The 11,436-nt window shown below is 56.5% G+C and overlaps 2 protein-coding genes across 2 annotated transcripts; both read left to right on the top strand.

Moving 5' to 3' along the window:
• Window positions 1-102: 102 nt before the first annotated feature.
• ICAM1 (intercellular adhesion molecule 1) lies at window positions 103-9,687 on the top strand. Its single transcript, XM_047097198.1, has 7 exons — window positions 103-192; window positions 1,830-2,087; window positions 6,382-6,687; window positions 7,073-7,360; window positions 7,440-7,697; window positions 7,880-8,128; window positions 8,215-9,687. Exons 1-7 carry the CDS (start codon window positions 126-128, stop codon window positions 8,385-8,387), a joined length of 1,599 nt encoding a protein of 532 aa, XP_046953154.1. The 5' UTR covers window positions 103-125; the 3' UTR covers window positions 8,388-9,687.
• A 205-nt stretch (window positions 9,688-9,892) lies between these two features.
• ICAM4 (intercellular adhesion molecule 4 (Landsteiner-Wiener blood group)) lies at window positions 9,893-11,068 on the top strand. The gene is made up of 3 exons (XM_047097317.1): window positions 9,893-10,286; window positions 10,406-10,711; window positions 10,857-11,068. The coding sequence occupies exons 1-3, from the start codon at window positions 9,893-9,895 to the stop codon at window positions 10,997-10,999; spliced, it is 843 nt and encodes a 280-aa protein (XP_046953273.1). The 3' UTR covers window positions 11,000-11,068.
• Window positions 11,069-11,436: the final 368 nt, after the last annotated feature.

Genomic DNA, 11,436 nt, shown 5'->3' on the forward strand with positions numbered 1-11,436 from the left:
GCCCCTCTGCCCCCCGTGCCCGGCCACAATAAAAGGCCCACGCGCTGCGGCCATGAGCCCAGTCGGAGCCGCACGTCTCTGCGCTGCCGGAGGTCGGTGCCCTGCTCTCCCAGCTTCGGCCCGCTATGGCTCTCGGCACCGCCCGTCCCGCGCTGCCAGCGCTCCTGGCCCTGATCGGAGCTCTGCTCCCAGGTGAGTCGGGGTGGGGCTGCCGTCGAGCCAACTCCCCGGATCCCCGTTGCGCCCCAGGCGCACGGGGAGGACCCGCTCCCGGCCGGCTGGGGATAAGCCCCTGTCGTACGTAGGTAGCTGTTTAGGGGAAGTTGGGGCTAGAGCCGCCGGCTGAAAGTTGACAGCAGTGGGTTCGAATCCAGACCCTGGATCACTTCCACGGGAGGCCTCAAGTTAGAGGTTGACCTTCCCGGAGCCTCAGTTTCTCAGCTGTAAGATGGAGAACGTAAGAGCGGCCACTCGAAATGGTCGTGTCCTGGCCGAGTGCCACGCCTGGCTCCAAGACTCGGTCTGATTGTGTGCGGACGTGTCCGGCACCAAGCTGAGTAGGCTGGGGACCCCCCCCCTCCCAACACACACACATGTACATTCTGTTCCTCGTCCCCCCTGCCCCTGGGGAAGTCCAGGACTGCCTCTGCTCAGGGGAATTCCAGGGCTGACTTGCCCAAAGGCCAGAGGCTGAGAGTGGCATGCCCCAGCACCCCTCCACCAACCCCAGTCTGGGGGTTGCCGAAGGGAGACAGGGGGAGCGCCAAATGGTGGTCTGTGTTGGGAAGCCGGAGAGTGGGAAAGGGACACCTGTGGTTACCAGCCCAACAAAGGGTTCTAGTCCAGATGCCAATGTGGTTTCTACTGCTTTTCAGCTGAGTAACCGCACTTCTCCCAGCCTCACCATTTCACTCTGTGAAATGGGAACTATCCCAGAATCACTCTCGGAGAATTCACGGAGCTGCTGTTTTCCCACACCTCCATCCAGATAGAGGAACCCAAAGCTGAGGACAGGAATCTTTGCAAGAGGCAGATAGATAGGCCCTTTGGAAGGGCCCAGATAGATGTTTTTTTTCAGCTTTGGAGGCACCAGGGAGTCGGAGGGAGCTAATCACCACAAGCCCCCTTCTTCCCTGCAAACAGGCACTGTCTGCCCTGTGCTAGGAGTCCATTGCATTAAGCGGGGGCTGGGATGACTATATTTACCCACCTTACAGAAGGGGAAATTGAGGTCTTGAGAGCGGAGACCACTTGGCAGAGGAAGTGAGGAGACAACTCAGTTGGAACTTTTCCATTCCTGGAGGGCTAGCCTCCTCCACCTCACGTCCTGGGAGAGAGAAGCACACTGACTTCATGTCCCTCCTCTGCTCAAGTCCGCCGTGGCTCCCCACTGCCCTCCAAATGAAGAACAAGTCCTTGGCATGGCCTGCCCTGCCCACATGATCCATCTTCCTGACCTTTCTCCCAGCTCTTCCTCCTCACTAACTCTCTCCAGCCACCCTGCCTCAGGACCTTTGCACTTGTGCCTGTTGCCTAGAATTAATTTCTCTCTTCTCTGAATGGCCAGCCCCTTCTCATCATTCGGATCTCTGCTCACACATTACCCTGTCACCAAGTCACTGTCTGTTCTCTCACCCTGTTTTGTTTTTGCCAAAGCTCTTATTAACATCAGTTATTAATTATCTTGTTTGCCTATGAATTTTTCTGCTCCCACACTGAAGGCAGCGTTTTGCCTCGTTCAGGGCTCTGTGCCCAGCCCTCAACCCAGGCTGGGTACACGGTAATTGCTGATGAACCCGATTTGTCCTGACTTCCATCTTTTGTTCTAGGACTTGGAGGGGCCCAAACATCAGTGCACCCCCTAGAAGCCATCATACCCCGAGGCGGCTCTGTGCAGGTGAACTGTAGTACTTCTTGTGACCATCGCCCCTTCTTGGGCCTGGAGACGCAGCTGACTAAGAAGGAGGTCGCTCAGGGGGACAACTGGAAGATGTTTGAACTGAGTGGTGTGCAGGAAGATAGCACCCCAATATGCTTCTCATACTGTCAAGCACAGACAATGGTTTCGATGTCTCTCACCGTGTACTGTGAGTGGCTGGGCCCAGGGGCTGGACAAGGCAGGCTGGGTGGGGGAGGTGGACGCGTGCGAGTCCCCTCGGGCTGGGACAGCCTTTGTTGCTTGGTAGTGGGGACAGAGCTGGCTCGCCAGAGCACTGGTGGGCACATCTTCGGAAAGCCTCATTGTCGTTTGAAACCCCTTCTTGAATTTTCTTGGGTGCATTTAGCGTATTGCAGAGATTCAGTACATTTGAGTACTGTAGGCCTCTGGAAACATGTGACAGATCCTAGATATGACTCTTTATTTTTTTTTTTTATTATTAAAAAAATTGTTTTAAATCTTAATTTTTGACAGAGAGAGAGAGAGAGAGACAGAGTACAAGAGCAGGGGAGGAACAGAGAGAGAGGGAGACATAGAATCCAAAGCAGGCTCCAGGCTCTGAGCTATCAGTACAGAGCCCAACACAGGGCTCGAACTCCCCAACCGCGAGCTCACGACCTGAGCCAAAGTTGGACACTTAACCGACCGAGCCACCCAGGCGCCCCTAGATATGACTTTTTAAAAGATGTAGTTTAGGGGTGCCTCGGTGGCTCGGTCGGTTGAACATCTGACTCCTGATTTTGGCTCAGGTCAGGATCTCACTGTTTGTGGGTTCAAGCCCTACTTTGGGCTCTGCACCGACAGTGCGGAGTCTGCTTGGGACTGTCTCTCTCCCTCTCTCTCTGCCTCTCCCCTGCTTATACATGCTCTCTCTCTCTGTCTCTCTCTCAAAATAAATAAACATTAACAAAGAAGGAGATGCAGTTTAGGGGCACATGGGTGATTCAGTGGGTTAAATGCGTCTGACTTTGGCTCAGGTCATGATCTCACAGTCCGTGAGTTCGAGCCTCGCGTCGGGACTCTGCTGACAGCTCAGAGCCTGGAAGCTGCTTAGATTCTGTGTCTTCCTCTCTCTCTGTCCCTCCCCTGCTTGTGCTCGGCCTCTCTCTCTCTCTCTCTCTCAAAAATAAATAAACATTTAAAACAAAATGTTAAAGAAGATGCAATTTAAAAGTAGCCGGACATGGTAATTTTCGCATATTGACAGCAATCAAAAGGGTTGATAACAGCCATGCTGGCAAGACGGTGGGGAAGCGGGCAGTCCTGGGACATCGCTGACAACGTGGGAACAGAGAAGCACAGCCCCGAGTGGGGAAGTGGTGTCAGTTCTCTAAGTGGCCCACGCATGTGTGCTTTGACAGAGAAACCCCATTCCTCGGGATTGGGCTTATGTGTGTCCCCAGCCCCGCGGGAGCGGCGCAGGCTGCGGGATGGCGTTATTTTACTGTGGCTTTATTTGCATGGGCAGAAGTTTGCAAGCCACTCGGGCACAGGGCACGGGGGAGAGACGTTGTAGTTTGCTCACTCGAAGGCGCAGTATGCAACTGCACAAAGAGAAGGAGGAAGCTCCCGTGTCCTGAAAGAGAAGTGACCTCCAAGGTGTCCCGTCACGTTCAAGAGAAGAGAGGCGTGCCCAGAACGAGGGGCATGCCATCCTTGGTGTTGAGGACCAGCAGGGTGGGGTGAGGGCCGCCCGTGTTGACACAGAAAGGAGCCAGGAGAGGAAATCCAAGAAATGAGAGAGAGAGGCTGGGGGAGGGGCGCTCCGGGAGAGGGCATGGGGCCAGTGTTTTCTATGTGCCTTCTTCTTCTCTGGGCACTTTCAACTGTGAGAACTACTATTACCATAGGCAATGAATAAATAAAATTCAGATGAAAACAAGATGGAACAAACAAACAAGGCAGAAAGGACAGGAAGAGTTAGCCAACTGCTCTCGGGGTTAGACAGCTTTGGGTTCCAGTCCCAGCATGGCCTTTATGGACCGGGTGGCCACGGGGGATGTGGCTTGTTCACTGACTTTGCCATGAGACCTCCTCGCGTGGGTGTAATGATGCATTGAGGCGTGAAGGACACTCCACCATCGTGGTGTCTGGGCAAAGCCTTTGGGGAAAACAGCGGCTTTGCTTCTGGTTTGGAGCATGTTTGGGCAGATTCTGGCCAGCTGAGGAGAGTCCCCAAACGTTCCCAGTGGCCTGCAAAACCCCAGGCAAACCTCCTCGAGGGACTTCTGCATCTTGGCGTGATAGTTGAAAACCCAGTGCTCCAACTTTGGGGCCTGGGTCTGCCACGTCTCTCCCTCTGTGACTTTGGGTACCAGGCTTTGCCTTAATTCCCAGCTTTGTGAAACGGAGCCGATGTCCTACACACAGGCAGGGGGTCACCTAGGAGAGGCCCTATCTAGCTTGGTCCTGCCCCACCCCTGGTGTAAAGATCCCTGGGTGGCTGAACTTTCTCTAGAAAGGATAAGCGTGTTACCTCCTGTAGGAGATGACCCCTAACTGGTCCTTGAAGGGTGAGTAGAAGTTGGTATAGACAGGCTTTCAGGGCAGAGGGAACAGCCTAGGTTTGAGTGGGAAAACATGCCGAACGGAGGGGGTCGGTGTTAGGAAGGGCTGAATACCAGCAGATTGGTGGGGATTTCCTCAGGGTGTTAGGAAGCCATGGAGGGTGTGAGAGCAGGCCAGGGATCTAGATAGCAGAAGGCTGGGCTGCCTGGGTGGCTCAGTTGGTTAAGTATCCAACTCTTGGTTTTGGCTCAGGTCACGATCTCACGGTTCATGGGTTCAAGCCCCGAATGGGATTTTCTCTCTCTCTGCCCCTCCCCCGTCTCTCTCTTTGGCTCTCTCTCTCTCTCAAAATAAATAAGCAAATAAACTTAAAAAAAAAATCATTAGCAGAAGGCTGGCCTTTTGGGAAGCCAGCGAGCAGTTGGCCATGGACCTCGTCCAGGCCACATGTGTGGGCAGTGGCTGGGTACAGGAAGGGAGGGCAGACAAATACTTGGAAGAGGGAACTAACCAGGACTGAAGGTTGGGGTTCAGGGAGAGGCAGGGGCAAGACAGACCTCCTCCCCCAGTCTGGCCTTCAGGGCAAGGAGCTGTGCTCAAGAGATAGGAACTCCTTTTGGGGGCTGAGGTTTGAGGTTTGCACCCAGCTCTGCAAATTCGTGTTTGCAGCAGGTGCTTATGGGTAAGCACTGGACGTCTAAAGGTTTTCTTGCCCCCCCCCCGTTTGTTTTTAAAGCTATACTGAGATATCATTTACAGAATACATACACAAGTCACCCCTTTCAAGTGTACAATTCAACAAATTTGCATGTATTTATAGAGTAGCACAGCCCTCACCACCATCTAATTTTAGAACATTTCCATCACCCTAAAAGGAAACCTCATGTCCATTTACAGTCATTCTATTTCTTAAATGCATTAATGAAAGCCCTACCTCCAATAACCCATTTTACAGCTCAGGAAACTGAGATTCGATTTCCCCAACTGCGAGGGCTGGAGCAATTTCCAGGGCAAAGTCGCTCGCCTACAGCTCATAGCACAGAAGCCCCAAAGCTAGGAATCAAACCCAGGGCCCTCAGTGCTAAGTCACAGCTCACTGGGACTCTGCTTTTAATTTTCACTTTCAGTCCCGGCCTCAAATTCTGTTACTTTATGTGTAACGGGGACCCTGGCCTGCAAAACCCAAGCCCACATGTTGTGTTTTCAGGGGATACTCAGAGTTCCGTTTTGAGTGTCTGTTGGTTATTCTTGCATTTTTAATATTTCAGGGGACCACGCAGCACATTTGGGAACTTCTTTCCCCTAAAAGGGGGCTCCTGAAAGGCCTTAAGTCAGTGCGGGTGGCTCAAACTTATTTTTTCTATAAATACAGAGAACCTACTGTGTGCCACCAACAGATCAGGGAACAAAGCTGACAAAGACCCCCCCCCCCCCGGGCTGAACTTACCTGGCAGGACAGGGAAATAGAGAAACGAGTTAACTGAGAAGATGTGTGTCACCCTTGGGTGTCGGACAGTGAGGGGTGCTGTGGGGGGAAATAAGGCCAAGAAGAAGAGAAGGGGGGAGCATAGGGTCTCTTAAAAACAATCTCTACTCAATCTCTACTGGACTGGGCAGTTTAAATTTACTGTATGTATTTGACGGGACTCCCGGTGATAGATTTTGAGGTTTTTGGTTTTTGTTTTTTTTTTTCCCACCCTTCACTCTTAGACGCTGCAGTGGATAAATTGTTTTTGCCCCCTTCTCAGCCACCTGGGGACTTCCCACCGGTTTATCCAGAAGCTCTTAACATTCCTGTCTGGCTTAGGTGGTTTGGGGTGTGTCGCGTGAAGAGCGGGGAGGGGGGAGGCCCCTGGACGGGACGCAGCCGGCGCCCCAGCGCCCCCTGCGGGCGGGCAGCCTCTCTGGCTCACACAACACCCCCCCACCCCCAGGGTTCCCGGAGCGCGTGGAGTTGGCCCCCCTGCCCCGCTGGCAGCCCGTGGGCGAAAACCTCACCCTGCGCTGCCAGGTGGCCGGCGGGGCGCCCCGGACCAACCTCACGGTGGTGCTGCTCCGCGGGGAGGAGGAGCTGAGCCGGCAGCCGGCCGTCGGGGAGCCTGCCGAGGCCACGGTCACGGTGCTGGCGGGCAGAGACGACCACCTCGCCAATTTCTCGTGCCGCACGGAACTGGACTTGCGGTCCCGAGGGCTGGGTCTGTTCCAGAACAGCTCGGCCCCCAGGCAGCTCCGAACTTTCGGTGAGGCGCTGGGGAGCTGCCAGAGAGGATAGGCTGGGGCCGGGGGGGGGGGGGGGGGTTCCTGCTTGGCGCGTGGGGAAGAAAGGGGCCTTTGGTCATGGGGGTGCTAAGGTGGTGACCTACCTAGATTACAAGGGCTCCTGGGAAAGAGCATGTTCTTGGCCATTGGGGTGGGGTGCGCTGGGATGGGGCGCCCCAGCTGCAGAATCTTCTGAGAAGGCGGTAACCCCATAGGTAACCCCATATGTGTGCCGGGGCAGGGGTGACCCCGGGCCACGGAGGCTCTTGGGAAGAGGATGCCCCAGATGAGGGAATGAAGATGCCCCCAGAAAAGGGCTTTAGGTTGTCTGTCCCCTCTGTGTTCACACCCACCCTCTCTCACCAGTCCTGCCAGAGACGCACCCAAACCTTGTTACCCCCAGCCTTGTGGAAGCGGGCACAGAGTGGCCCGTGAACTGCACCATGGACGGGCTGTTCCCAGCTTCGGAGGCCCAAGTCCGCCTGGAGCTGTCTGGCCGGAATCTGCACCCCACAGTCACGCACAACAACGACTCCCTCTTGGCCACGGCCCATGACAAGGCCAACATGGAAGAGGAAGGCACCCGGCAGCTGTCGTGCGTGGTGACCCTGGGACACCAGAGCCGGTCGTGGCAGGGGAATGTGACCATCTACAGTAAGTAGAGACGGGGCGGGGCTTCCAGGGGGTGGGACCGGTACTGGGAGGCGGTGCTCACCGTGTGCCCCGCCCCCAGGCTTCCCGGCTCCCAACCTGACCCTGAGTGAGCCAGAGGTCTCCGAACAGACTGTGGTGACCGTGGAGTGTGAAGCCCAGGCCGGGGCCCTGGTGATGCTGAGCGGGGGGGTCCCGGCAAGGCTTCCAGGACCCAGGGCCCAGCTCCAACTAAATGCCAGCGCCGAGGACAATGGGCGCATCTTCTTCTGCTCTGCTCTCCTGGAGGTGGCCGGGCAGGTGCTACACAAGAACCAGACCCGGGAGCTCCGTGTCCTGTGTGAGTGGAGCTGCTGGACAATGACTCCTAATCCTCAAGACCCAACCCCTAAGGCCTCTGGAGCTCCTGCCCTCTGGGGGTCCCCTCCAGCCCTCTCCCCAGATTCCAGAGTCCTCCTGTCCCAGGTGGTGAGGGGTGTCCTGGTCCCTGACCTCATCCCTCATCTTGCTGTGTTTCTCCAGATGGTCCCCGATTAGACAAGAGGGATTGTCTGGGAAACTGGACGTGGCAGGAAGGCTCCCAGCAGACCCTGACATGCCAAGCTTGGGGAAATCCAGTTCCTGAGCTGAAGTGTCGCCGGAAGGGGGATAATGCTCTGCTGCCCATCGGGGACCTGAGACCTGTCACGCGGGAGGTTGCAGGCACTTACCTGTGTCAGGCCAGGAGCCCCCGTGGTGAGGTCACCCGTGAAGTGGTCGTGAACGTGATCTGTGAGTGTGCCGGTGTTTAGGGCTGGGCAGGGCAGAGGCAGTGAGCCTGGCTCGACCTTCATCACCCACTGTGTCCTCCCCCACAGACCACCGGAATTACATCCTCACCACCATTCTGGTGACAGTTGCTTTCACCATAGGAGCTGCGGGCCTAGCTGCTTACTTCTATAACTGCCAGCGGAAGATCCAGAAATACAAGTTACAGAAGGCCCAGGAGGCGGCTGCCATGAAGCTGAACACACCAGCCACGCCACCCTGAACCTGTCCCAGGACAGGGCCTCCTCCTCAGCCCCCCACACAGTGGCAGCGGTGCCACATTGAACAACGGTCCATTCAGCTCCACCCACCTTCCCAGGACGCCCGAGGACAGGATACAGACAGCATTGGGGATCAAGGCACATGCACACTTAGGATCCCCAAGCCTCACACCTGACCTGTAGTCACAGGACTGAGCCATGAGGAGGGGGCGGGACTTGGGTCATGACTGTGAGGGGTGCCAAAGCCTGACCAGACCAGAGGGGGTGTGGTGGTTCACTTGACCTGGGACACCCAACTGTGAAACAGTGAAACTCACCCCTGCCGCGTGTGCTGAGGCCCCGCAGTCCTAGGGAGAAGTGGCCTGCACAAACACATACAGCATGGAAACATAGCCCCATCCTTCCGATGACATGCCAGCTCCAGTGCGGCTGTCCATTGACTGTCCCCAACTTTTGATGGATGTATTTATTAATTTGTTCTCTTATGAGCTATTTATTGAGTGCCTTTTATGTGGGTTAGAATAGTAAAGAAGAGGAACATAGGTTCCTGTCCTCAGGGAGCTCTCAGTCTAGTCTCATTCAGGGCCGCCAGGTACAGTTGTACTGGCTGTGCACTGCAAAGGAGTGCCTGGCGAAAAGATCAAGCGGGGCTGGAATTTCCTACTCCGGCTGGCTAAGCTGCTTTCCTCCAGAAGGGGACTGGCAATGGTGATATGGTTTAGTTGGTAACCTGCCCAGGGACAACCACTGAGCCCTTACTCCTCCCCCCATCTCTGACACTGACCTCCGTTAACCACCTCTCTGCCCATAAGCATCTGCTAGTGCTCACAGTGACACTGTGGCGTGCCTAAACATGAATGCCCATTCACTGACAGCTAAACCATATAGTCCCATGAAACTATGCCCAACCGCTGTGTGTCTCTGCCTTGTCCTACCTGGTTCCATCTTGGGACCTTGCAAGAACAGAGCACTCTGGCAGCTCCAAATTCCAGCGGAGACAAGGGCCCTGCAGGCAGTGCGGAGGAGGGGCCTGGGAGGATTCCCCTCCCAGTTCCAGAAGCCTCTTTCTTGTGCTAATAAAGCTTCTTCTCAGTGCGCCTGCCTTGTGTGAGTTGAGGGAAGATGTCCAACGTCCAGTTGGAGCCCTTTCTAGTCCCATCCTCCCACTTCCTCCTCATCCTCCCATTTCCTCCCCTAAGAAAAGGCTGCCGGTTCAAGGCCCACCCCTGAGGCTCTAGTCCAAATCTGGGGCTCTTCAGAACCTCTTAAGATTCTAGCGAAAATTAAAGATTCCTCTCCAGAAAACTCTCTGACCCTTGGTTTCTGGTGGTTTGGAATCCCGTTCTTGAGCCGAGGGAGGGGCTGAGGGTCTTTACGCAGGCTCCAGGGCCCTCTAGGGGCCTCTGTCTCTCCGGGTGGGGCTGAGGAGGCGGGGCTGCGGGCCTCCTTATCTCCACAGCCAGCTTTGGCTCCCTGGCGCGGGGCCCCTCAGTCTGGGCCCTTTCCCATGGGGTCTCTGCTCCCCCTCTCGCTGCTGGTTTTGCTGGCGGCTGCCTACCGGGGAGGCGGGAGCGCGCGTTGGCGCCGGGCTGCGCGGGCTCAAGGCCCCGGAGGCAACTCTCCGGAGCCCTCGGAGACCTCGGCGTCCTTCTGGGTGCGCGTGAGCCCGGCGTTCAAGGCCGTGCCGCCGGGGGGTTCAGTGTGGCTTAACTGCAGCAGCAGCTGCCCCCTGCCGGAGAATTCCAGCCTCAGCACTCGGCTGCGGCGGGGCCGAACGCTTAGTGGGCCCGGCTGGGTATCCTACGAGCTGTTGGATGTGAGGGCCTGGAGCTCCGAGGTGCGCTGCTTCGTCACCTGCGCAGGAGAAACGCGGGGGGCCACGGCCAAGATCACCGCCTACAGTGAGGGACTGGGGCTCAGGTTCTCCTGGGGTGAGGGGAGGGGGACGGAGGGGGGGGTATTTGACAGTCGCGTTAGGGGGCGCACGCGCACCTTGCTCAGCGGCCCCCTCTTGCTTTAGAACAGCCGCACAGCGTGATCCTGGATCCCCCAGTCTTAGTGGGCAGTGAGTACACGCTGCGCTGCCACGTGACACACGTATTCCCCGTGGGCTTCCTGGTGGTGACTCTGAGGCGCGGCGGCCGGGTCATCTACTCTGAGAACCTGGAGCGCTTCACTGGCCTGGACCTGGCCAATGTGACGCTGACGTACACGTTACCCGCTAGGCCCCGCGACTTCTTGCAGCCCGTGACCTGCCACGCACGCCTCAATCTTGATGGCTTGGTGGTCCGCAGCAGCTCGGCACCCATGACGCTCACAGTCCTCGGTGAGGCACCTTTGGAATCCTGGAGACTTGAGGAGGGGTGGGGAAGGGTTATGACCCCGGCAGGGTGAGAGAGCCAAGCGGCAGCTCCATGCGGGGCGTCACATCAACATGTGTTCCCTTCCTAATTCTCACCTCCTGTCCCCAGCTTGGAGCCCCGCGCCCAAGGTCTTGGCCTCCACCTCCATCGCGGCCTTTGTGGGGATCCTTCTCGTCGTGGGGGCCACCTACCTGCGAAAATGGCTATTGATGCAGTCCCGGGGCGCAGAGGGGGTGGTCCATGACCGCTGAGCCAGAGGAAAAAGGAATCAGAAGCAATTTGGGGAACCCTGACTGGTTCAATAAAGCTTTCCTCAGTCAGCCTCTGTCCCATGGCCTAAACGTCCCCCATTAGGGTTCCTTTTTGGCCTTGCCTCAATCACTTTCTCCAAGTTCCTGGTCTCTCTTAGGGCACCTGAGGTTTCCTTTCTCAACCACCTGGGGACCTGGGCGTCCCAGTCCCTCTGCATTTCCAGCCAAGTGTGGCAAAGTACTTCTCCTGCAGGCATTATCAGAGGGGTGCAGATAGGCATAGTTTGGGTACTGGAGGGCTTTGGGCTGTGGTGGTGGTAGGGGGTGGCTCACAGTATGGTTTTTCCCGATTGGCTCTGCTGCTGCCACGCTGCAGCTCTGATTGGATGTTAAGTTTCCTTTCCTATCCCCCACCCCCTTAAAACCTAGCACTTTCC

The sequence above is a fragment of the Lynx rufus genome, unplaced genomic scaffold (genome assembly GCF_022079265.1).
Source record: "Lynx rufus isolate CCGP_SWC_20201006 ecotype Redwood Valley unplaced genomic scaffold, mLynRuf1.p SCAF_4, whole genome shotgun sequence".
NCBI classification, from domain to species: domain Eukaryota; kingdom Metazoa; phylum Chordata; class Mammalia; order Carnivora; family Felidae; genus Lynx; species Lynx rufus.